This window comes from Acipenser ruthenus, chromosome 26 (genome assembly GCF_902713425.1).
Source record: "Acipenser ruthenus chromosome 26, fAciRut3.2 maternal haplotype, whole genome shotgun sequence".
Classification (NCBI taxonomy): Eukaryota; Metazoa; Chordata; class Actinopteri; order Acipenseriformes; family Acipenseridae; genus Acipenser; species Acipenser ruthenus.
Genome location: NC_081214.1, coordinates 23,697,682 through 23,721,889, shown reverse-complemented (window position 1 = coordinate 23,721,889; position 24,208 = coordinate 23,697,682). Strand labels below are relative to the sequence as shown.

The 24,208-nt window shown below is 47.9% G+C and overlaps 1 protein-coding gene and 1 non-coding gene across 2 annotated transcripts; one reads left to right on the top strand and one right to left on the bottom strand.

Annotated features, from left to right (window-relative positions):
* Window positions 1-962: 962 nt before the first annotated feature.
* On the bottom strand, window positions 963-11,099 carry LOC131701636 (heparan-sulfate 6-O-sulfotransferase 2-like). The gene is made up of 2 exons (XM_059000629.1): window positions 10,362-11,099; window positions 963-1,776 (listed from the first exon to the last, which is right to left on the bottom strand). The coding sequence occupies exons 1-2, from the start codon at window positions 10,913-10,915 to the stop codon at window positions 1,047-1,049; spliced, it is 1,284 nt and encodes a 427-aa protein (XP_058856612.1). The 5' UTR covers window positions 10,916-11,099; the 3' UTR covers window positions 963-1,046.
* Window positions 11,100-22,888: 11,789 nt separating this feature from the next.
* On the top strand, window positions 22,889-22,961 carry trnaf-gaa (transfer RNA phenylalanine (anticodon GAA)). Its single transcript has one exon. It is a non-coding gene; the product is annotated as a tRNA-Phe (tRNA).
* The last annotated feature ends 1,247 nt before the right edge of the window (window positions 22,962-24,208 follow it).

The window sequence follows — 24,208 nt, the reverse complement described above, 5'->3', positions numbered from 1 at the left end:
CCCAGTGCAGAGTCTAGGCAGCAGTCATTGCAGGATTACCGGTCTACACAACTGGGAAAGTAAAACCCGGAACGACTCAGCACTGCAGGACGGCTATGCAATGGGAGTTCATTTCGAAATCACACAGTTCTGGTACCAGCAGCAGCAACCAGGCCCACCCACCAAGCCAGCCTTAAAACGAGCCCCTGATGCAAAGTTCAGGTGGTTTTTTTTGTGTTTGTTAAACTAATTCGATTTTGCACATATTAAAAAAAGACAGAATTCCCAGGGTTACAAATAAAAATAAGCTTGATCTTCCTATTGCACGATTCTGAACTGAGAGTACTTCTGGAATGTTCATGAGACACAGTAGAAGTGTTCTAACAGGCTGAGATGGGATTGGATCGCTCCTATTGACTGATGGTACCTCAACAACCCTAGAACTGCCACGTGTTACAGTACAGACGTTGGTATATATTGTTAATCCTGCACAGTGTCTGAAGACTTGATTCTCACATTTAAAAGGTATAATAAATAAACCAAGCAAGCCGAGGCTGTCGGAAGTTAAAATGGTAAAATTCTAAGCCCCCTCAGGAGGGGGATGTTTCGGCATGCCGTCTCTTTAGAGACACGGGTTCAACAGGCTCCGGGTCCTTCCATAGAATAAAACAAGAGAAGCGCAGCCGCTTTCAAATCTGGAACGACTTCAGAAATGATTGCAGTCTTAAATCTGAAAAAAGTCCACAGTGAATTCACTTCTGGTTCAAGTTCAATGTGAATTCGGGATGGCTTTTTTACTTTCAACTGAATTCGCTTCAGTTTCATTATGGGGTGAACTCGCTTTGGTTCCGAGTCTAGTGTGAATTCACAATGGCTTCAGTTTAGCATTGAAAAAAAAAAAAAAAACACAATTTGATTTCAGTTTTCCCCCCCCACCCGAGCACAGTGTAAACACTTGACATCCCCCCCCCCCCACCCCAATCTGGATCAAGAAGTCCCACCCTCTCTCAAAACTAGCGAACGAGGGTTAGAGAACGTGACGCCCCCAGCCCCCCACGAGCCCTGCATTACCGCCGCCACCTCTCCACATTGCCCATGTAGTCTCCCCCAGTGGAGTTCTCCTCCTGCCCCCAGGCTAGCTCCTCCTCCTCCTGCCGCACCCACTGCAGCCGGCTCCGTTGGAGCTGCCTCCTCTCCTGCTGGCGCCTCCTCCTGGCCTCCCTGTGCTCCTGCTGCCGGGCGGACTGGAACCTCTGCAGGAAGAGGTCCCGGGCGTACTCGTAGAGCTCCACGTCCAGGACGTTGAGCTCCCGGATGCGCCGCTGGGTCTCGGGCTCCACCTCCACGCTGGTGGCCCGCGTGCTGTTGAACTGGGTGAAGGGGCTGATGAAGCGCATGTGGAAGGTGCGCTCGAACAGGTACTGGGTCTTGCGCTGGAACTCCGTCAGCCCGAAGAAGGCCATCTCCTTGAGGTTGCGCTTGGCGCTCTCCAGCAGGGCGCGGCTGCGCTGCTCCTCGCCCATCACAGACAGGTTGTAGCAGCCCACCAGGCTGAGGTCAGCCAGCATGCGCGTCTGCCGGTTGCTGGCCAGGTTATAGGGGCAGTCCATGAAGTCTGCCAGCGTGCAGCCCGACCAGTCGTCCCCCGAGTAGCAGGTGGGCAGCTCGGAGGGGGTGGGGGCACGCCCGTCGCACACGTGCAGAGACGCCTTCCACGTGGCCCCCCGCTGCACGTGACGCCACTCGCTCAGGTACCGTGACACCGGGTCCCGCAGGATCGTGATGTAGTAGTAGTTCCTGCAAGAGAGAGGAAAAAGAAAGATTATTATTTAACCGGGAGATTTACCCATTGAGACCGAGGCCTCGTTCACAAGGGGGTCCTGTTACACAATACAATAACAATCGCAAAGTACAAACCTCACAATACAAACACGTGTGGGTCAGAGTTAATCAGCAGCGTACAGAGATCTCACACTATCTGTTAAGAAGCATTGGCAGGAGCTTCTAAGCAATTCCCAAACACGATGTTTAAAACCAGAGAAGGAGAGATGATCAGATTCCATCTTCATACTGTGATGGAAACAGTTCCATGTCTCCCCGGGAGTTGATATGAAAAGATCATTCTCCCGGACGAGTTAGAACTCTTGAAACAGCCAAATGAACAGAATTATTTAACCAGGAAAGTCCTGTCGAGATTCAAGTCTCTTTTTCAAGGGAGTTGCCTCGTCACCCAACCACTGCTTCTGCACTGACGTTTGTCCCAAAACTAAGTTCACCGTTTTATTTATTTTTGTGTAGTTGCAGTACCAGAAAACACATTTAGATGGCAGCATTGCTCTAGCATGCCCACGTTTGTCACTCTTCCCATCCATTGCTTCAACAGCACCTTGAAGATCCCTCAGCTGGAATAAAAAACAAAAACAGCTGAACGGTGAGCGCAGAAGAGCCTGAAGAAAATAAATCCACAGGCTGTTAACTGGAGTTGTGGGAAAAAAGCACCAAAGACCTCCAGCCTGAATCAATGGCGTGTGTATTCTGTCACTGCACCGTGGGAGTGGAGAAGAGGGCTCCTCCAGCACTGCAAGGGTTAATATCGCAGTCAGGAACACCCGAATCACACTTTGTATAAATAGGATTTAGATAGCCAGTGCGCGAATGTCACGTGTAGTTCCATTGCTTGGCCAGCAGAGGGCGGCAGGGAGACAGACAGCAAGTGATGGAATATTGGAGGTGACATCACTAATTGAGTCTGAAGTTCCATTTACGGAAAATGATCCGGCTGCGCAATTAAAAATTCACATCCGGAGACCGAGGAGCGGTGAAAACTATCCACTGCAGTCTGCCTCAAACCCTTCATACACAGCAGCACTGCCTGCAGACGAGAGGGCGCCCAGGCTCTCATTACATTTATTTCATTATTTCTGTTACTTCTGTGTTTCAATTCTTACACTCAAACTTTTGGGCTTGGTGATGCTGGAAAATAACTGGCATCAGCTCAATCATCGATTCACGTCAGTCATGCTGCACTAACATCTCCCAGCTCAGGGAGCAGACTCTTCCAGAATACAGCACTTTCACCCACTCCAGGTTTCACTGGCAGCTTGACTAGCCCCAGTGTACAGGTAACAAGCTCGGGTGCAAGTGAAGAGCCTACCACAGCGTTCATTAGCTAGAGAGCGCTTTGAGGTATTGGCTGCATTTAAAATACTGCAAGACTTCAATCCTAGAGCAGTTAAAGCCGTCTGCCTGTTTAACTATGACCCGTGGCTGCAGGAGTGAAGGATTGCTCCTGTATTCCCAGCCCTGGGACTGGACAGTACGATGGGTGAAGGTAGGGGTGCATCTGTGCTGGAGCCAGAGCCCGTCTCGACGGTTTCATTAGCAGAGCCTCGGCAGTGACCTTCAGGGCACAGCGAAGGGAGACAGGATTTACTGCTGCTGTCAGAGCCAGGCCTGTTGCTAAGATCCTGTTCTGAGAGGCTGCAGCTGCACCCTACCCTGAGTCACAAAGCCAGTGCAAAGCTGTGAAGCTGCGGTTTACACAAGACCTGTCATTTAAACTGGGAGGGGGCTCCAGTCTGCTTGGAGTGCTGGCTTGTGTGTCAACAAGTGTGAGAGGGACGGGGTGCACACAAGACTGTTAGCTCAGTCAGGATAGGCTGCTGATTTTTAACACCCCTCAGAGTGTTAGTTTAAAGAGGTTACAGTCGGGTGGTTTTCTAGATCTTGCACTGGATGTAGAGCAATGCTTTTATAGATGCACCCACAGTTCAACTCTGATCCCTGCCGTCTCCAACACATCGCTCTCCATTTAACACATCCCTGCTCTGACCTCAGACCGCGACGCTGTGATTAACGTTTCAGTGCTGGGAGAGGGGCCCGGCTGCAAACAGGCTGCTGTTCAACTCCAGTACACGGGACACAAGCCTGGGCTGTTCAGCTCTCATGGACGTGCTGGGGGAGGTGCTTTTAATGCAAGCAGACAGAGAATTAGTTAATTTTCAGAAGTCACTGCACGCTCATCTTCATGACGTCAATCCACATTCACCCACTGTGACGGTCCTCTTCTCAAAGTGCCTCTCTCTGTCCCCCCTCGGAGGGCAGTCGGAGGGCAGCAGAGCTCTGTTAGGAAGGCTGGCTGGTCCAGGCTGACCGGACAGTAACCAGGACCAGCAGTCCGAGCTGACGGAGACTAATGGCACGTGGCGGGCGAGGCGTGTGAGCAATCAGGGTCTGTGGATGAAGAGGGATCACAGGGCTTCCTCCAGACAGACACACACCTCCTCTCACCCCTCGTTAGGAGCGACATGATCGGGAAGCATTTCTCCAAAGAGATGCGATTGCAAAATGATTATAAAACTCACAGTAATCTTTTCCATCACTACTGTAGTGCACAAACTGATTTGAAAGCATTGCGGGATTAAGTGTGCTTAAAATAAAAAAAAATGTATCCTGACGAGAGCGGCAGACAGCAGGGTCTGAACATCAAGACTAGAGAGAAACCCAAAGACCAGCCGACAAAGGCTCCTATCGATTAGCTGGCAATAATCAATCCGGTGATCAGCACACAGAGTTCACTGTGATATAGTGCTCAGCCGGTCTGGGACCCACGCAGAGGGATTTATTCCATTTCATCATTCTGTCCCGAAATAGGAAATCTGGGTCCGCCCAGGATCGCCCTGCAACACGACCCCGAAGGGCAGTCACCCACGCACCTGCATCAGGAAACGACGTGGAGAACTGGAGACACAAACCCAGCTCAGATCACGCTCCGAGCTGCCCTGGGGCGGGCTGGCCAGGGCTCAGTTACACTGTGGTTTGGGACAGAGCCTACAGCACGGGTGCCCCCCTCCCTCCAGTCTGTCTGCCCCAGGCTCAAGGACACAGAAGGTACAGTCTTTCAGAAGGAGATTTATAAATATATTGCTCCCCCTCAGCCCTCAGTAAAGAGCAGGAATCAGTACAAATCAGGGGGTTCACATCCGAGGCGATGCCGTTTGAGGAAACCAGTACAGCTTTACTGCACTGTGGACTAATCTGCACACATGCGCCAGGTCTCCTCCAAATGTGTGCGATGACAGGACATTAATATGATCGAATACAGATTGGAATACCTATTTATAATCAACACATGCACACGCACACACACGCACGCATGCACAGTTACTGCCAGACACTCCCTGAGAAACGATAGCACTGCTCAGAAAAGCCAGCTGTCCCAGCCTATCACTTTATGCTGGACACATCAACGTAACATAACACCGAAAGAGCCAAGTTAGAAGAGAATTTATTTAGAGAATAGACTCTCTAAACACATTCATATTAAGAGTGTGGATCAAGTCTAGCGATGGCGTAGGTGCCAACCCCACTGTCAACACTGAAAGGAGGCGTGAGACTGCCAGGCCCAACTGGCTCCACCACCCTCATTCACTTAAATAAATAAAGAAATATATTTGTGGTGTTTTGTCGCACAGATGGAGCTGTCAGCAGTACTCAGCTTCACTCTGCTTATTCAAACTGTGCAACATGACATCTCTTATACAATTTAACTTTGCAAACGGCAGCAGAAACTTGACAAAGGCATCCAAATCGGTTTGCCGAGAGGTTTTCAGGGGTCACAGTATCTGAACATAAAGTATTTCAATTCTACCGTGTGCCAGATGTGAGGAATTGAATCGGACAAACCAACAGGCAGGTGAAGCGCTGTGCAGGCATGCAGGGAGGCACTGGACTGCACTGTCCAGGACGCGCTTACAGAGAGCGGCATTATCAACACCTCCTCCCTCCCTCCCTCCCTCCCTCCCCTCCTCCTCCTCCTCCTCCTCCTCCTCCTCCTCCTCCTCCTCCCTCTCCCCTCCTCCTCCTCCTCCTCCCTCCCTCTCCACCTCCTCCTCTCTCTCCTCCTCCTCCTCCCTCCCCTCCTCCTCCTCCTCCTCCTCCCTCCCCTCCCCTCCCTCCCTCCGTCCCCTCCTCCTCCCTCCCTCCCTCCCCTCCCCTCCCCTCCTCCCTCTCCCTCCCTCCCTCTCCACCTCCTCCTCTCTCTCCTCCCTCTCCACCTCCTCCTCTCTCTCCTCCTCCTCCTCCTCCTCCTCCTCCTCCTCCTCCCTCTCCACCTCCTCCTCTCTCTCCTCCTCCTCCTCCCTCCCCTCCTCCTCCTCCTCCTCCTCCTCCCTCCCCTCCCCTCCCTCCCTCCGTCCCCTCCTCCTCCCTCCCTCCCCTCCCCTCCTCCCTCTCCCTCCCTCCCTCTCCACCTCCTCCTCTCTCTCCTCCCTCTCCACCTCCTCCTCTCTCTCCTCCTCCTCCTCCTCCTCCTCCTCCTCCTCCTCCAGTGACCTAGTGGTTGGAGCAGAAGGACAGGGAGGGAGGGAGGCTGTGTGGCCTTCTTGAAAACTTGACAGATCTCAATGAAATTAAAATAGCAATTGGGCAGCTCTCTAAATGAATGAGTCTGTCCCGTGCTTTAACATGGCTGTTCCTTTGGGAACATTTCAGCATTAGCACATAATTCAGTTTGCCAGAACATTCCCTTGCAAAAGACACTTCGTTTGCGCTAAATCACAGAGAGAGGGACGCGATAACTTCAAATGAGACTGTGTGGATTACTCTGCTCCCCCATTAGGGACTCATTCACTTCATTATTATACCTCTAAAAGCCCAGCTTGAATGATTTAGTGCCCTGCGACAAGGAAGTCCAGACAAACAGTAAAGACTTTGGAGACGCACACAACTCCAGCACCTCAGTTACAGCAGCTCTGTGTGTCTGAACTGAATAATCATGCGGAGGCCAACACAGGTGACTGGGAGGGAGGGGCTGAGCATTCTGATTGGACCTGCCCTTTTCAAATGTGAACTCTCCACAGCAGTTACAAGGCTTGTGTATGCGATTCTAGTCTGTTCATGTTTCATACTGCCGGATTACAATCCCCACAATGCATTCAACGTTAGGTGACATCCCTCGATTCCTCCAGCGAGCACGTCTGTGTGGCGAGCACTCTCCAATTTCAAATTTTAAACACTTACCTATTTGAATTAAACCCTCCATCGTCTCCCGAGCGTGCTGTTCTCAAATCGCACTGCAAACCGACAGCAATTCTCTGCCATTTCCACTGAGTGCAGCACTTTACACTGTACTTCCTCAAGAGTGCTTTTCCAATCCAGTCACTGTAACATGATCAGGCTTCCACTTGGACCACTGTGTAGCTTCTCTCCTTCATTACTTTCTCTCCATTTACACACACTCCCCACCCCCCTTCTCTCACTACCCCGCTGTCTCTCTCTCTCTGCCTCTTTTCCTTTGCTGTGATCACCCCTCCCCCTCCCTCCTCCCCCCTCCCTCCCTCCTCCCCCACGCTGTCCTGTCCCGTCCCATCCCTGGAATTAAAACTGATCACAAAAGGCCACATCCATTCGATGTAATTCAGCCACTGAATTTATTCATCAGGCGCTGGATTGAACCAGCCCCCGTTTTCCCCAAGGGCATGTCAAAAGCTACCACAACTAAACACACACACACAGTATTGTCAGAAGAGGCAGAGTAACTAGGTCACACACACCAGCGTTCTCCCTAGACAGGGGATGGCGTGCTTCAAGTGGTGTTTTCTTCACATCCCTCTACCAGGTGTGGCTGACAAGGAACAGCGTTTCCATTCCTGTCTATAATGTGAGAGATCTTCTGGGGTCCCGGCCTGCCTGCTCACTCACTCACTCACACAATCTGTTCACAAAGCAGCACTGCGTTGTCAATTAGCGCCTTTCAAAGACAGATCCGCTCCAGCAGTTGGAACAAACAGACTTGCATTTCTTGCTAATGACATTGTGGGGGCAGTTATCAGCCGTTAATAAAATACCCCCCCGTACAAACAAACACACTTAGATTGTTTGCTCCAACCCTTACAGAAAGAGCCTCTATAGGAATCTATATATATACAAAAATCATCTATATTCCACAGTAGACTTCTAAAAGAAAGAGAGAAATCAAGACTCTAAAGAGTCTCCATTGCAAACCTACAACAGCCTAGCAATAACAAAGTCAGTCTGCTTGTGTTAAGAAGGCTTCACTATATACTGAAATAGAGAGTCAACGAGGTGTCAAATTCAAACAGAAATCCCATCCTGATAGGAGGAGAGGTAAACGTACTCCTGCAATACCTCTCGTGTCTCAGGGAAGCAATGGAGAATCAGGGTGTGAGCAATGCCTCTCCCCTCTCTGTGAATATCACCCCTTATCCCTCCGGCCTCCTCACACAGCAGCCCTGCACTGGTTTGAGCCCAGCTTCAATTTCCTCTAATCCCAGGATCTCTCAATGTTACCGGAAAGGAGGAACAAATCCGGCATAGCGCCCCCGCTCCTCCCCTCCTCAAGGGGAATGAATGAATAAATAAATAAATCACTCCAGTCGGCACAAGAGATTCCTATCAGTGACAACTGTTATTACCCAGTTATCAACTTCCTGATCATTTACTGCATTTTAGTTACAAGCAGGGGGCTACAGCCTTCACTGGCGCAGCACTGTCTGGTTCCAGTGGTTAGAGTCATGGGACTGGGAGGGAATAGAGGCATGCGGTCTAGAGCTTCAAGCTGTGGTACAGAGAGAGCGAGGGAAGCAGCACGGCTTGGTGGTTAGAACCCAGGGACTGGGAGACAGGGAAGACAAACGGTTTGCCTAGTCTAGCAGCTAGAGCCGAGGGGCTGGGAAGGATGGAGTGCAGCTTAGTGGTTAGAGCTCCGGGACTCTCTCCGGCGGATCACTCAGACTATCTTTCACAGCCACCGCTGCTCTACATTACGGATGGATCCAGAACATTTGGAAAAGCAATAGTTCCATAGCCCAGCTAATCATAAACACTCACATCCTCATAAGACAGACAAAAAAAAGAACTAATAAATCGAAACCTGTGTTTCAAAGATGCTGTAACAATCCTCCACTGTAATAGGAGTGCATGCAACCCTCCCTGATTCCCCTGCTTCCCCCTCCTGTGTGTAAACGCAGCGCCCATCTGCTCAGGGAGCTGCCAGCTCCAGTCAGGAGACTAAGCAAGGCAGCCAGCCTGCCCACAGACATCAGCAACCTGGCAACGCCGCAGCGTGCCTCGGAGACTCCAGCCTGGAGAGCTGTGTGGGCACTGGTGTGCTGTGCGAGCATGGGATATCAGGGATGGGAATAAGACTCCTGTTGCACTGCAGGTTCACCCCGTGCTGGTTTTAATATGTGCTGGAGTTGCCCCAGTGTAGCAGTAACAAGCCCAGGTGTGTCTTATTAAACTCTATCAATTCCTTTATTGAGCAAACCTATCCTTGCAAAATACACGTAGAGCCTGTGCAATCGCATGTGTTGGTGAAAGGTTGTACATGGTATTGAAAAAAAGTAACTGAGCCCAGCCCTGCTCAGCTGCACTCCGGGCAGGCTCTGCTGGATCATGGAGATCCATGAACAGAACAGGATTATAAAGGAACTCTCCTCTCCCCCCACCCCCAGCTACTTCTGTCTCCCTAAACCCAGGGTCTTGTAATAAAATAGACAGATCACACCAAAGAATGCTCATTTCAAAGCTATTTAAGAGGACTGTTCTCCTGCTAAAATATTCACTCCCTGCTGGTGGCATTTTTTACTTTGTCAGCTAAGCCATTCCATTTTACAGGCCCATTGTCCTGAGCAAACAGCACAGCAACAGACAATAAATAATTCAGCTAATGTGGGGCCGGGATTTCCCTATTAAAAGGACAGCCAGAGTGGGCCGAATTGATTAACAGCGTATTATCCGACCATTAACAGGGTATTTAAACATGAAGAAATGTAATTGCATCTGCCACGGCATGCGTGTATAATCTTAACGATGAAGCCACCAGCCGAAAACGCGTGTCCGCTGTATGCCTGGATCAGAGCGGTGGCCGGTCGCGATAGACGTTCACACAGCATTTTAATTCGATTTCAGTATGAAATCCACCGAGGAGCGGCGACACAACATTACACAGAACCCGTTTCATCTCATTAACTAATGCATAGCCTAAATACTGCTTTACACAATTAAAAGACACGTACGTGCATTCTGAACTACGGATGTCCCGGGTATTGTATGGTAAAAATACAATTTGATTTCTTGTAGATCGATGTAGATTTACTTCCTGCCCTTAGACGCACTGCTTGTTACCCGGTTCCTATACTTAGTAGCTCAATGTTCAGGGTGATATGAAATTGAAAACAAAAGATCACAGTTCAACTACGCAGTCACAGAAAAGGGGCAACTAGCGCCCTGAATTTCTAAAGATAGGTACCGCAACGTGAACGACAGAGAGTATTGCTAGCCTTGAAATACCACGCATGATATAGCACCGGGATAAAATCCTAATCGATCTGTGTAGCAGTCGTGTAATCTGTACCCACCTGCGGGGTTTCTGCGGCGTGGGCTCCGTCGTGATGTCCATGAGCGCCGGCACGCAGTTCGTGAGCTCGGTCCAGTCTGCGTGCAGCCCGCAGCTCCAGCCCGTGGAGAACCGAGAGAACAGCCAGGTCTCCTTCTTTCCGGGCCGGAGGCAGGTACACTTCTTCTGGCCGGCCCGGCACTCGCACGGCTGCTCCAGCAGGATGTTGCGGACCAGGTGTCGCCCGAAGGTTGTGCCCCCAGTCTTCTGGATGTGCAGGAAAACGATCACGTCGTCCCCCTTGATGTTGAAGTCCACTGCGCGCCGCAGCTCGTCCTCAGAGAAGTGGAAGCGGGGCACGAAGCGAGACAGGGTCCCGTCCTCTGCCCGGTAAGGGTCGCCGCCACCGCCGGAGAAAGCCGCAGCGCCGCCCGCTGAAGAAGACGTGCCCCAGCCGGCATGAAGGCGCAAAAGCAACTGGCATTCGGTGCCCGGGCAAACGTACTGCAATACGATGACGCCAAAGAGACACAGCATAACCAACGCCAAGAGAAGCTTGTTGGACTTGTCATCCATGTTCACTGGGTAAATCTACGCGCATTACTCACTCGCACTGTAGAGCCCGCGTTGACTAGGGCTGGCTATCTGATTTCTCGTTCTGAGCAAGGAATAAAACGATGCATGCGGACAGGCACACACACACACACACACACATATATATATATATATATATATAATCAGTCTCTCTTTGTGCTGCAGCCTCGGTTTATACCTCCATGAGCAGCGCCAGCCTTCCTTTCCCGACAGCCTCAGCGCGGACACAGCAAGTGATTTCGGTTTTGTTTTTTTTCTTCTTTCACAGCAGGACGCGTTTGGGTGGGGTGTGTGGGGTGGGTGGGGTGGGGTGGGTCGGGAGGGAAGCGATGATGGCTCCCCCACAGCGATTCATTCAAATCCATTCAACGTTAATTCAATCCCATTCTTTAGTCTATTTACCAAGTTAATAATAGCCTATTCATGTGTTTATTAACTTAATTAACTAAAAACATGCAACGCAACACTTTCAGTGTTCTTTCAGTGTATACGTGCTGTACTCATGGGAAGAACAAGAGATACAGAAGATCTTACAGATACAAACTTAATTTGATTTACAAATGTATTTGTATGCTCTAGTATGCGTATATACCTCTGTGTGTGTGTGTGTGTGTGTGTATATATATATACATATCAACTTGGTTTCTTTTAGTATATAGTAACTTTATTAATATCAGTATAATGTGGGTTTGTATAATTAAGTGTTTTTAGTTTAGAAGTAAAACCAAACTCATTCCAGGGATGGAGATAAGAGTCTTGTTGCATCGCAGTTTCACCCGGTTCAGGTTTTGAGGAGTCCTGTTGCATCGCAGTTTCACCCGGTTCAGGTTTTGAGGAGTCCTGTTGCATCGCAGTTTCACCCGGTTCAGGTTTTGAGGAGTCCTGTTGCATCGCAGTTTCACCCGGTTCAGGTTTTGAGGAGTCCTGTTGCATCGCAGTTTCACCCGGTTCAGGTTTTGAGTGTATTAACAACAACTAAACAATATATAGTGCGCGGTGATAAAGTCAGCGTGACACCTTCTCAACCAATCGGAAGGGTGCCATGTGCAGGAGGTGTTGGGTGTTCCAATTCCCTGCGGTCAGCACACGCGCAGGCGCGCAACTCCAAACCAGAACCATTCAGAAATCCTCTGACGAAACCAAACAAAGCGCGGATCATTCACACGTTCATCTCCACAGTGACCAGGCGCAGGGGTAGAGGTGTGTCATTACAGGTAATGAAAGGATGGGAAAACGTTTTTTAAACTGCTAGCAAGTGCACCTCTGAAAGGGCAAACCACGGCCCTCCCTCAGTATTGAGCCATCAAGGGGCCGTTTTGTCCAGAGCAGGTGACGTATTGATTTGACTGACAATGTGCGCAGTTTAACGGCACGCTATTAGTTTAAATGAGCAGTTATGCCTGCACTTTCCCGGTTTAATTTCCCTATAGAGCTGTTTCAGCAAATCGCAGGTCACTCAGTACAAACACTTTCCTTGTGCAATGCGCGATTGCGCAGTAAACAGACACATGTGTTAAACATTTGACGGGGTCATTACGGCGTGGCGCCGAAACACAACCTGTGTCGCGTCAGATATCAACGTGTGTTGCTCTGCACGCCGTTCCCTACAAGGCTACAATGAGACCCGCCATACTTTAAATAATTTAAAACAGAGAGAAACAAGAGAATGCAAAGCAATGCCTTCGTGGAAGTGCTCTATTGTAGGGGCGGCGCATGGAAATGAAAGACTCGAGAGAGTGTGTTGCTGTGAGGGTGAGAGGGCGTCGGGTGATAATCACACGGGCTTTGCTCCCTCTGTCTGCAGCCGCGTCTCCAGGAGCTCGGATCTGGGAAAGGTGTTTGTGTGCCTTAAGAAGATGAATGGCATTTCGTTCTCTATAGGCTGCTGTTTCGTAGTACTGAACCTGTCAGCCTGTCTTAAATCCGCAGTCGCCACACATTACACGATTATGTTATTAATCTTTCCCAATCTCCCAGCTGTCAGAGAGCGGCTGTAAGTCCCCTCGGTGTGCGCGAAACACAAACATTTCCATTCCCCGGCGCTCCACTGTCACCTTGTATTCATTTTGCGGAGCTAGATCCAGCTACCTGACAAAAGAACCGACGCAAGCGAACTCGACTGCGCTGGCACATCGCGCTTCTCTGTCCTGTCAAAGCGCGTTTTAGTTATTCAAGGGCACCACCAATGCGTTATACTGCAGCCACTAGCTGGTACTGAGGTAATGCTAATATTGTGAATCCTCGCGGGCACAGGCATTACGGGGGAATCCGCTGCACTCTCTGCTGCTATATCTCATCCCACTCATCTGCTGCAGCTCACATTTTCCAAGGATAGCGAATGAAAGCCCCGCTGGAAAGAAAGGATCTGTGTCATCTCTAGGACTGATAAAATTGGATGGACAATTGCAGTGATGTAATATTAAGCCCAACGGGCACATCCATGTCTAAAACCGCTGATTGATACTAAACACAACCGAAGCTCTGCTGCAGTTGAAGCTATCAGTGCACAAGTACTGCTTGCGTCAGTAAGTGGCCAAAATCAAACATCAGCCCCCTTTAGTAGCATTTAGCAACTGCCCGAGGATTCAATGGGATTATGGCGCCGTCATGATCACTGTTGGGTTTGTTTGGCATGTATGCAGTGCCATTAAAGCACACGGTTATAATATCGCTGTTTTTTTCCTTAGTGCTTTCTAAAAGCCGCTATAACCGTTTAAAACGGGTCTTGTAGAAGTCTTCTAGGATGTGTTTCTTGTAGGGTTTCGAAACGCACCCGTGCTCGAAAACGGACAAGTGTCCCACCCCAGGGATCAAAAAAACAGCAGGGCTGTCTGAATACTCTGCTGGGTTAACTGTGTACTGCCCTCCAACAACGGGACGCTGTGCACAATACGCAGCGCTTGGAGTTTAGTGTAGAGAGTAGCACGGTCAAGGGTGTGCACAGGGGGTGTGGGGGTGTCTGAGTCACATCAGCAAAGCATACTTAATTACATCCTGTAACATTTACCCGATTGAATCCACGACCCCAGCACTTGTAGGGTCAGGGAACAATAGATTAGCCGAGTGCTGCATTTCACGACTGGCATTTTGCACTGGGGAGCTCATTACGGGAGATGTCAGGGCATGTAAATCACAGGAAAGAAATACGAACATCCGTCGCGGAGCGGGCTGGAGAACGCGTGGGCTCACATCCTGGCCAGCCAGCCAATGTATTAGGACTGGGGAGGGGGTGACGTCATCCAGACAGCCTCCTTTACTTCCACGGAGGGGGGGCGGTGCGGGGATTGTTCAAGGAGGTGCAGCATCTCGTTTTGGTGGTTTCGGTACCATGAACCACAGAGAAGAGCCCTGTTTGAAACACTGCCTGCCCTTAAATCCGACCTGAACGTGCTTGAAGGTGTTCTGTAAGCACGCGTGTCACACGCACAGCGCTCTGCAGGCGTTTGCTGCAGCATGTTATTAGTGTAACAAACACAGGAGCCTCTTTCTAATTAACGATTTTATTATAGCAATAACCCTCTACCGCTGCCATTTTGGGTTTGAGTTTAACCCTAATTTTAAAAATAGCCGCTATATACAAGGCAAACATGGTTAGAACCCAGAAGAATGGGAACTAGTGTAAAAATCACGACCAAGCATGTTAAAAGCGTAGTATAGGTATGAGGCATGGGACACGTTTAATAAATAATGTGTGTGTGTGTATATATATATATAGCTTAACAGATGCGGATCCCTAATTGACATTATGAAAATCAAACGCTGAACAGTGCAGGCGAGTCTCTGTGAAGCGTTTCTGTCTGTTACGATCTTTAATACGCCAGCTATGGTCCTGTTAGCAAAAATGACTAGTGTTCAGATCCACCACAATTTAGAACATTTAAAAGTAAAGACAGTGTCTACCCGCTCTCTTTATCCCATTGGTGCCAGATACAGCATCGTTTGTTAAAATGAAAAGATTTGATAATAGTGTGTGTTTCTTTCAAAACTGCACACGTAAGACCTGCACAGAAATGAAATTCGTGGAATTGTTTAATCGTCAGCTTTTAAAACCCCTTAAAAAAGCGAGTACGTCATAAACACTCCATTCCCAGTTCTGCAGGGCTCTGACTGACCCCTTTCAAAACGTTCCGAGGCTTTCCCATTCCTCCAGTGTGATCAGATCCGTTTAACAAGGAATGCTGAATTTCAAATAAATTAATAAATAAATAATCCCAGTGAAGTAAAATCTATTCAAATGAAATCGTCAATGCTGTAAAATCCCTTTAAGTCCTTGGCACGCCGTCCATCAGTATTAAAACCCTGGCAGTTTAAACCTATTGAATTTTTTTTTTTTCATTTTAAAGCTATAGCTGTCCCTCAGGGTCGGGATTTGTCATGCTGAACCTGGCAAGCTCCTCTGAATCACACTGTGGAGGGAGACAGAGCAGCTCTGAAAACACAGCCTTGTACGAGACTGCCGGCTTCTTACTCCAAATCCACCAACAACTTGAGCCTGGTTACAGGCAGCTCAAGGACATGTAGTTTATTTGTGATTTGGTAACTTTACTGTGAGGGTGTGTAAAGCTCTGGGAATGTATCGGTCTCTGTGTACTCCTGAGGTGCTAGTTTCCTCAAATCTAACAAAGTGCACTTACAACAGCCTGACACCGGGTGGCACTGTGTGCAGATTAAAAATCCACACAATGCCATTGTGCAGAAATTACAAGACCCTAACTAAAAAAGAGATTTGGTTTCAGACCAAACACTTTACCTTTTAATACACAGTAAGACCTGCGATCCTGACTAAACCTCAGAATAGCAGCATCCGCTTCAGTCATCAGCTTGTAATTACAAAGCAGAGATGTTGGTGGCAGTACACTGCTGTTTGCTGTAGTTATTACAGGGGCTGTGGGGGGCTGTCTGATAAAAGGCAGATATGTGGTGCCTCGGAAGGGTTAAGGCAGGAGCAATGAAAAACTTTTCCAAAAAAAGTGCCAGTTGATTGAGACGTATTGATTTGCTGTTGTGACGACCTTTAGTCCTCCTGAACGGAGCAGTGAAACGGGAGACTCCCTAAACGAGTGACCTGATAGATCTGGAGTTCTGCCTCAACACAGCACAGCCGTCCTGAGCATTCATTACCCTGTCCATCCCTCTCTCTGCTTCAGGGATATAGCTGCAGAGCATTCATTACCCTCTCCGTCCCTCTCTCTGCTTCAGGGGTATAGCTGCAGAGCATTCATTACCCTCTCCGTCCCTCTCTCTGCTTCAGGGGTATAGCTGCAGAGCATTCATTACCCTCTCTGTCCCTCTCTCTGCTTCAGGAGAATAGCTGCAGAGCATTCGAGCGAGGGAGAACATCAGTCTGGTGTCAAGCACCTCGGCCGAGCATGACTAATAACCCCAGTGTCATTGATTTGATAATCTCAGAACGTCCTCTCCTCCAAGCTCCAGCGATCCCAGATAACACTTGGAGCTGGGCCGCGCTCGCGCTGGAGATGAGAATGCGCACCGCGGCTGTGAGGATCGCTGTCAGATCAGCTGCGATGATAAGCCCCGCGTGGCTCCCTGCCATTGTGCAGCCTGACAGAGTAACCTCAGAGTGACACAGCAGGCAGGACCCGCATGAACACACCAGCCATCTCGCCTCTCAGCATGCAGCCCAGCACTCCAGGATGTGCTGGAAGTCAGGGTCCAGTTTCACAAAGCCCCTCTGTCCACGTTGCAGGAGCAGCAGTCTGCTGTTTCCAGTTTAATTTTAAAGGTGAAAAGAAAGAGAAAGAAAAATGTTCAGTGTCTCGCCCGGCTCTCCCGCAGCACAGGGCAGAGGAATGAAGGCTGCTCAGTATTGAGACTCATCTGTTGATGTGGCACATGTCCTTAAGCCAGGGAGAAAAAACGGAGGGGGATCCATCTGTTAATTTATTCATTTATGTCCACTGAGGGAATTATTATTATAAGCAGTTTTTTATTTCTTAACCACAAGAGGTACCTGATATCTTGTTTCGGTCTTACTGTAGACAGAATCACACAGGGCTTCTGTAAAACCTGGTGCAAATAATAGCCTTCTGAATGAGACTGAATGAGAAACGACTGAGAAAAAGCAAAAAGGAGCCAATCAAAAAAAAAAAGAAAAAAAAAGAACTGGGAATAATGAAGAAGGGCTCCCTCGACCGCCCGTGTGTGCGAGTCTCAGTAAATGTCACCCTGCATCTCAGAAAGGTCATGCAGTGCTAGTATGCAGATGGAGCCGCTACCGCACGTTACTGACGCCCCATTACAAGTCTGAATGCAATTATGCAATTCCACTGGCTGCGTGGGAGAGAGACAGGGTGAAGCACACACTACAGAACGCTGCAGGTTCTCCTTTTAGAAAGGCACTGTGGGAAAGCCATTGCAATAGAACCCCTGCTCCTTGCTTGTAATGCACACTCCCATTCTGGGAAGTCTGCTGGGGGCTCGGAAACAATGTGACAAAGCGCTTGTTAACTTACGTGTTAGGATCCTATTCACAAGCGGTTTTATTGAAGGTCCTGAACAGGCTGAATATTTCAATTTCAAATTGCTCAACGCACCTGCAATCGGGTGCCGTGGTGGCTGACGGTGAGCCCTGATGCATCCTCATTTACACATGCAAATCGGACTAATTGATTTCCTTCATTAAGCAATTAGTGCCACCATACTTTCACTAATAAGACCTCCATTCTAATGACAAGGACCTTGGTCTTTCTCGCCATTAGCAATGGCATGTTAATGCACGAGACCAATTAGACCTTGTTAGTTCGTGGTTAACGATAATGATATTAAAGTGGGAGTGCAGTTTGCCTGCACGTCATTAATATTCCCGTCAGCCCTGCATTCTGATCTATTCCTTCTCTGATGCCTCGCTCTGTTTTTAGACAGCAGTAACTCACAGGCACAGTTAATGGAATTGAATGCATGTTTGCGTGTTGGAAGAGGCTTTGTCGACCCTCGTTGATTTTGGGGGCAGTAGCGTCATTGTGAAAGGCTGTACCCCCTTGCTCAAAACCAGTCCAGCTTTGTACTGGTCAGCAGCAATGGAATGTCCCTGCCCCTTGTTGACCCATAACCTCAACCCTCATGCTGGCATCCCAGCAGCTAAGGCCAGACCAGACAAACCACGTGCTTCCACGTGATAATAAAAGGGTGGTCTGTGGAAGGGGAGAGGAGCGAGGGGGAGAGATCTGAGTGAAGAAAGGCCCTCACGAGATGCACAGATGATTATTTCATTATCTGCCCAGTGTACAAGCTACAGATACAAATTGTTCCAATCACGAAGAGATGAAAAAGCAATGACGAATAGATTCTGGAATCAAGAACGGGGGGATAAGTAATGAATTGCAGTTTAACTCAAACGAGGAGTCAATGGAGTGCAACGCGACTGTCCTTCAGAATGGAGCTGGCATGAGCACACCAACACGCACATGCTGTCCAAACACTGGGTTAGAATTGAGCTTAGGGGTTTGGACATTGCTGGAGAATCCTGCTGCATTTCTTTATGTGATACTTAACCTTTCCCATTTTCATTTTTATTGAAAAAAATAATCATTTTAGATGAGAGAAACAGCTTCGACAGGTTTCTTAAGATAACCTCAAACTGCAGTGAAATTGGAAGAGGCCTGATCTGGGACCCGGAAGCCCTTTTGAGAAACTTGAACCGTGCTAAGTGTGTAACGCTTGCTGCAGACTGACGCCTCTGAAGATGAGAAAGTCAGGCTGCGCCTCCAAGACTCTGCAGGGGATTCCTGGAACAGAACTCCGTAGACATTCCGCAGGCATTCCGTAGGCTCTTGGAACGGAATTGGGACGGTGAACATTCTCCTAACCATCTGTGTGTGGGCCTGGGGGTGTCTCCCCTGCACAGTAACAAATAGAAGAGGGGGAGTTGAGAGGAGTTTAGCAGCAAGTGGGTTTTTTTTCATGTGCTGTATGTTGTATAAAAAATACTGACTTGATAATATTATTTCTCCAACAGGACCCATGGTTTTGGGATCAGCAAGCCTCTTTGTATAGCCTTGTATAAATGGGTCTGTATGTTGAGTGGGTAGAAATCAGCTTGTATCTCACAGAGCACCTGGTGCAATGGATTTTATAATGTATATTTAAATAAGAAGAAGAAACAGCATAGCTAGTGAGGTCATTCCCACCTGCTGGCTGTATCACATCAGAGTCAGGGGCTTGCATATACTGCTAAGTGTCTATAATATCATGAGCTGTAATCACATACTGATCCCTGTAGTCGCTGCTGTGGGTACAGTGTTGATGCAGCCTCGCCCAGACTCACACACTGGTAGGCAAACCTGGGGTCGTTTCCAATTACAGCAGCATTGTTTGCTGGAATTAGCAGTCCAGTTACAGTGATGCTGCATTAATAATTACAAGCTCACTAAAAAGTAGCATAGATAGCTGCACACATGAACATGGTTAGTGCATTTATTGTAAATAACACAGCAGTAATCGTGGCAGGTAGACATACAGAAACCTACAATATAACTCATTAGATCCAAACAGATGGGGTCACTGAAAGAGGCTGAAAATACGAGAGTAACGTTCGCTGTGCGTCAAACACAAGCTGGAACTGCGAAGGGTTAAGCTTGGATAGGCGTGGAATTGAACTGGAATTGATCAATTCTATAGTATAATTACAATTACACAGTGCGGAGCGACCTCAGGTCTGCCGGTAGGCACTGTATGGTAACTGAGTGAATATGCAGCACCTGGCCTCTTATGAGTCGTTGCCTGGATGTGTTTATGCTGGGTTTTTTGCACAGGAGGGTTATCAATAATCCAGGAGCAAGGCCAGGCTGGGTGAGAGGTCACCGTGTGCCGTGTATTGCGAGCGCTCTGCAGACAGCTGTGCAAGCCCTGATTAACGAGAGAGGAGAGGGGAGCCCGTGTTGTCTTGCCAGCCACGCAGCTGTATCTGCACGTTGGTGATCCTGTGTGACCCAGGCCTGCCCCAGCGGTCGCGTCCGGCACCTGCGCGTTTGAAACAGGTCACAGCGACTGATATAAATACAATGAGGTCACGGCTCCCAGAGAAGGAAATCACAGAGAGGTCAGGGGTGACGGCCAGGATCCCTGTCTTTCATTTTAAGGTGACAGTTACACAACAAAACCCAGAGATTGAAGCACAAATCTAACCGCAACCTTGTAGATCAATTTGTTTTTACAAAGCAAGATATTTTGTGTGTATGTCAGGGATAGTGTATCTTTATCTAGCCTGTGCTCTGCTACTGGCAGTGTGATGTTGCTTTAGGGAACTGCATTGCTCTGGGAAGGCGTGCTGAAATCCTGGGACACCTTCCTCAAAACATGTTAAAATGGGACAGGTGGAAACCCTAACCCTAACCCTAACTGAGACTTGGGACTTGGTAGATGCAGCGCTCATTTCACACAATGCATTCGTATTTATATATTTATTTGCATGGATTGGGTTTCTCTGCAGGGCTATGCTTTGCTTGTGTTTGTTCCAATGAATTCAGAAATCCAAGCCAGAAGACTGAGCTTGCATTAATTATTAATCATGCAGTTGTTCCTAATTTGTTATTCTTAGCTTACAATTGGATTCTGTATTCGTTTGTGCTGCAGGATAATTATCAAAGAGTGTAGTGCTGATCGAGTACATGAGGCAGGGTAGCCTTGCGGTTAGAGCTGAGGGACTGGGAGTCAGTGTGGCCTTGTGGTTAGAGCTGAGGGACTGGGAGGCAGTGTGGCCTAATGATTAGAGCTGAGGGACTGGGAGGCAGTGTGGCCTTATGGTTAGAGCTGAGGGACTGGGAGGCAGTCAATGTGGCCTAGTGGTTAGAGCTGAGGGACTGGGAGGCAGTCAGTGTGGCCTAGTGGTTAGAGCTGAGTGAATGGTACTAGTCCTTGATTGATAGACTATGAAGCAGTGTGATCTTGTGGCAGAGAGACTGAGAAACAGTGTGAGGTTGAAGGGTATTGCACACACATTGAAATAGTGTGAGGTTGAAGGGTATTGCACACACACTGAAACAGTGTGAGGTTGAAGGGTATTGCAGAGAGACTGAAACAGTGTGAGGTTGAAGGGTATTGCAGGGAGACTGAAACAGTGTGAGGTTGAAGGGTATTGCACACACACTGAAACAGTGTGAGGTTGAAGGGTATTGCACACACACTGAAACAGTGTGAGGTTGAAGGGTATTGCACACACACTGAAACAGTGTGAGGTTGAAGGGTATTGCACACATTGAAACAGTGTGAGGTTGAAGGGTATTGCAGAGAGACTGAAACAGTGTGAGGTTGAAGGGTATTGCACACACACTGAAACAGTGTGAGGTTGAAGGGTATTGCAGAGAGACTGAAACAGTGTGAGGTTGAAGGGTATCAGTGTGGAGGTTGATGGGCAGCAGTGTGGAGTAGTGGTTAGGGCTCTGGACTCTTGACCGGAGGGTCGTGGGTTCAATCCCAGTTAGGGGACATTGCTGCTGTACCCTTGAGCAAGGTACTTTACCTAGATTGCTCCAGTAAAAACCCAACTGTATAAATGGGTAATTGTATGTGAAAATAATGTGATATCTTGTAACAATTGTAAGTAGCCCTGGATAAGGGCGTCTGCTAAGAAATAAATAATAATAATAATATTGCAGAGAGACTGAAACAGTGTGACTGGAAGGCAGTGTGACTTGGTGTTTAGATCTGAAAGAGGGAAAAAAGAAAATTGAAATACAAAGTTTGATGTTAAAATATAATCAAAGCAAAACTGAATAGATGTCTTCCATCTCGAGTCTAGATTTAAATGCAAACTATTTAAATCCAGTAGCACTTCGTTGGGTCAGCGCATAACGCCCGCCCCCTTGTGGGCTCAAAGTGTAATTGCTGTATTGTAGTACACTGCTGAATTTGTTTGTGAGTGAGTCCTGCCCCAATCTAGCGATTCTCCAAACGACATGCATTTTAAGCACGCCTATTGTAAAGAGAAAAAAAAAGTACAACACAATGTTTGAGTTTGAAACGTAAAAAAGGCCCGGAACAGAAAGATGGTTTCACGGGTGTTGGTATATCCAGGTAACGCAATCGGTCCTCGATGCGTTTTGTAATGCAGAATGCTCACAACATGCAAGAGACCGAGCTGGTATTGCATACGGTGCAGCGGCTGCTTTTACAACAGAAAACAGACAGCCACGCCTTGGTCTCGCTGCCAAACCTTTACAATAGATAACATTACTGTCATGTAAAAACCACCAATTTCCTTTAAAACAATTATAATGCAGCATTTCTACAGAAATGAATGCAATTTAACAAAACAGGTTATATATGTATGGTCTGCTGGTTATTTAAAGTTTGTAACAGCAATCCTACTACGATTACTAATACTACTACTAATAATAATACTACTACTACTACTAATAATAATAATAATAATCCATCTCCCCCAAACGAATTCAGAATTCCTGAAGGTTCTTATTCTAGAACGCTGATAAACCCAGCTGCCTGAAGTCTGTCTCGGTTCACTTACACTTCAGCAGCGCGCATTGTAAGGCACACGGAATATGCATGGCGTCTACATTACTCAAACATGTTGTTAAATTAAACGCCAGGCAATTGCATTTGCTGTACATTTAACGACTGCTAATAAATCTGTTTCGCCTTCATTTAATGCATGGGTTGGTTAATCTCGCACTCTCGCACAGCCTGCACACAATCGATGTAGAAATGTCAGACCCGAATGAATCAGTTACAAAAGCACCGGAGTTTGATTTGCTTGACTGGCTCGTCAGTGTAATGTGTTTTTTTTTTTGGTACACGGCGTACTGGATGTTTCTTGTATGGAGCGCATGGACACATTTGGTACAGTTTTGGAGTTTTATTTTATTTTATATTAACATTCTTTACAATTATACCATGGTCTTTATTGAATAAACCATTGCTCTAAACACAGACACATATTATCGTTCTGTGCTTGCTCTCATACAGTTCTCTTCCACCGCCGCCGAAATAGCTCAGTTGGGAGAGCGTTAGACTGAAGATCTAAAGGTCCCTGGTTCGATCCCGGGTTTCGGCAGGTTTATTTTCAGCCCCTCGCAAATATAGGACAGCATTTTAATTCAAGTTGGTGTGTTTTATTGGTAGTGAAATTATCATCACCACCACCAGCCCTGTCAAATAGTGTCTCTCGTGTAAGTGAAATGGGACGTGTCGCTTTATTCACATCAATACGCAAAGAAACTGATCCTGGCAGGCTGGCCCAACTCTTCTTGACAGTTACCCTAAACACTGTAGCGCCCTCTGCTGTTTCCTTATTGAAATACAGGCTTGAAGTTTACTCTCACATTTGCAGTCTGAGTATTGCACATCCATGAAAAGGCTCGAATGATGAAGCATTATTTTATCATCCTCCTCCATCTGTGGAAACACAACCAACATCATTACCTACCTCAGGAACTCGCCTCCGGGAGCTGGATTTGAACTGCTGTCTTCAGGGAGACAAGGCTGTGAGATTAGCCCACTGCACCACCAGCTCCCACAGAAAAGCCATGCTCCACACAGACTGCAAGGTCAATTAACCCAGTTCTTTGAAAATAAAGACAGGACAAACCAGGCAGGCAACATATCCTTTTAAGGCAAACCTTCATCTCAGTTACGGAATGTACGGATACCCCCAGGGCTCCAAGTTAGTAATTTATTCTGTATTGATAATAACCAAGCTTATGGTTATGACTCAGAAGAGGCCTCTGAAAGGGTATCCTCTTGGGGGCCTGCTGGGTTTATTTATCAACATTTCAGGGTGTCAGTTTCATCTCTTACAGTCATCCATCCTTTTAAGCGCTCGACACCATCCGATGGGCGATTTGTTGACTGCAATTACAGGGCAAGAGAATTATGCAAGCATTTGCATGCTAACGTAACATGACACTAATGGCCCTTTTAGTGTCTTTTTCTGCTGTATTGCTCTCCTGTGTACTGCACTGTGCTAATGAGAATGGATACACAAGCAGGGCAACATCTGTACTGCAACAGGATGACAACAAGTTCTGCAACAGCTGAAAACATGTCCAAAACATGCATGCACCTGAATGAAAAACAGGCTCATCCAATCAGCACCTGAATGAAAAACAGGCTCATCCAATCAGCACCTGAATGAAAAACAGGCTCAGCCAATCAGCACCTGAATGAAAAACAGGCTCAGCCAATCAGCACCTGAATGAAAAACAGGCTCAGCCAATCAGCACCTGAATGAAAAACAGGCTCAGCCAATCAGCACCTGTATGAAAAACAGGCTCATCCAATCAGCACCTGTATGAAGCTTGG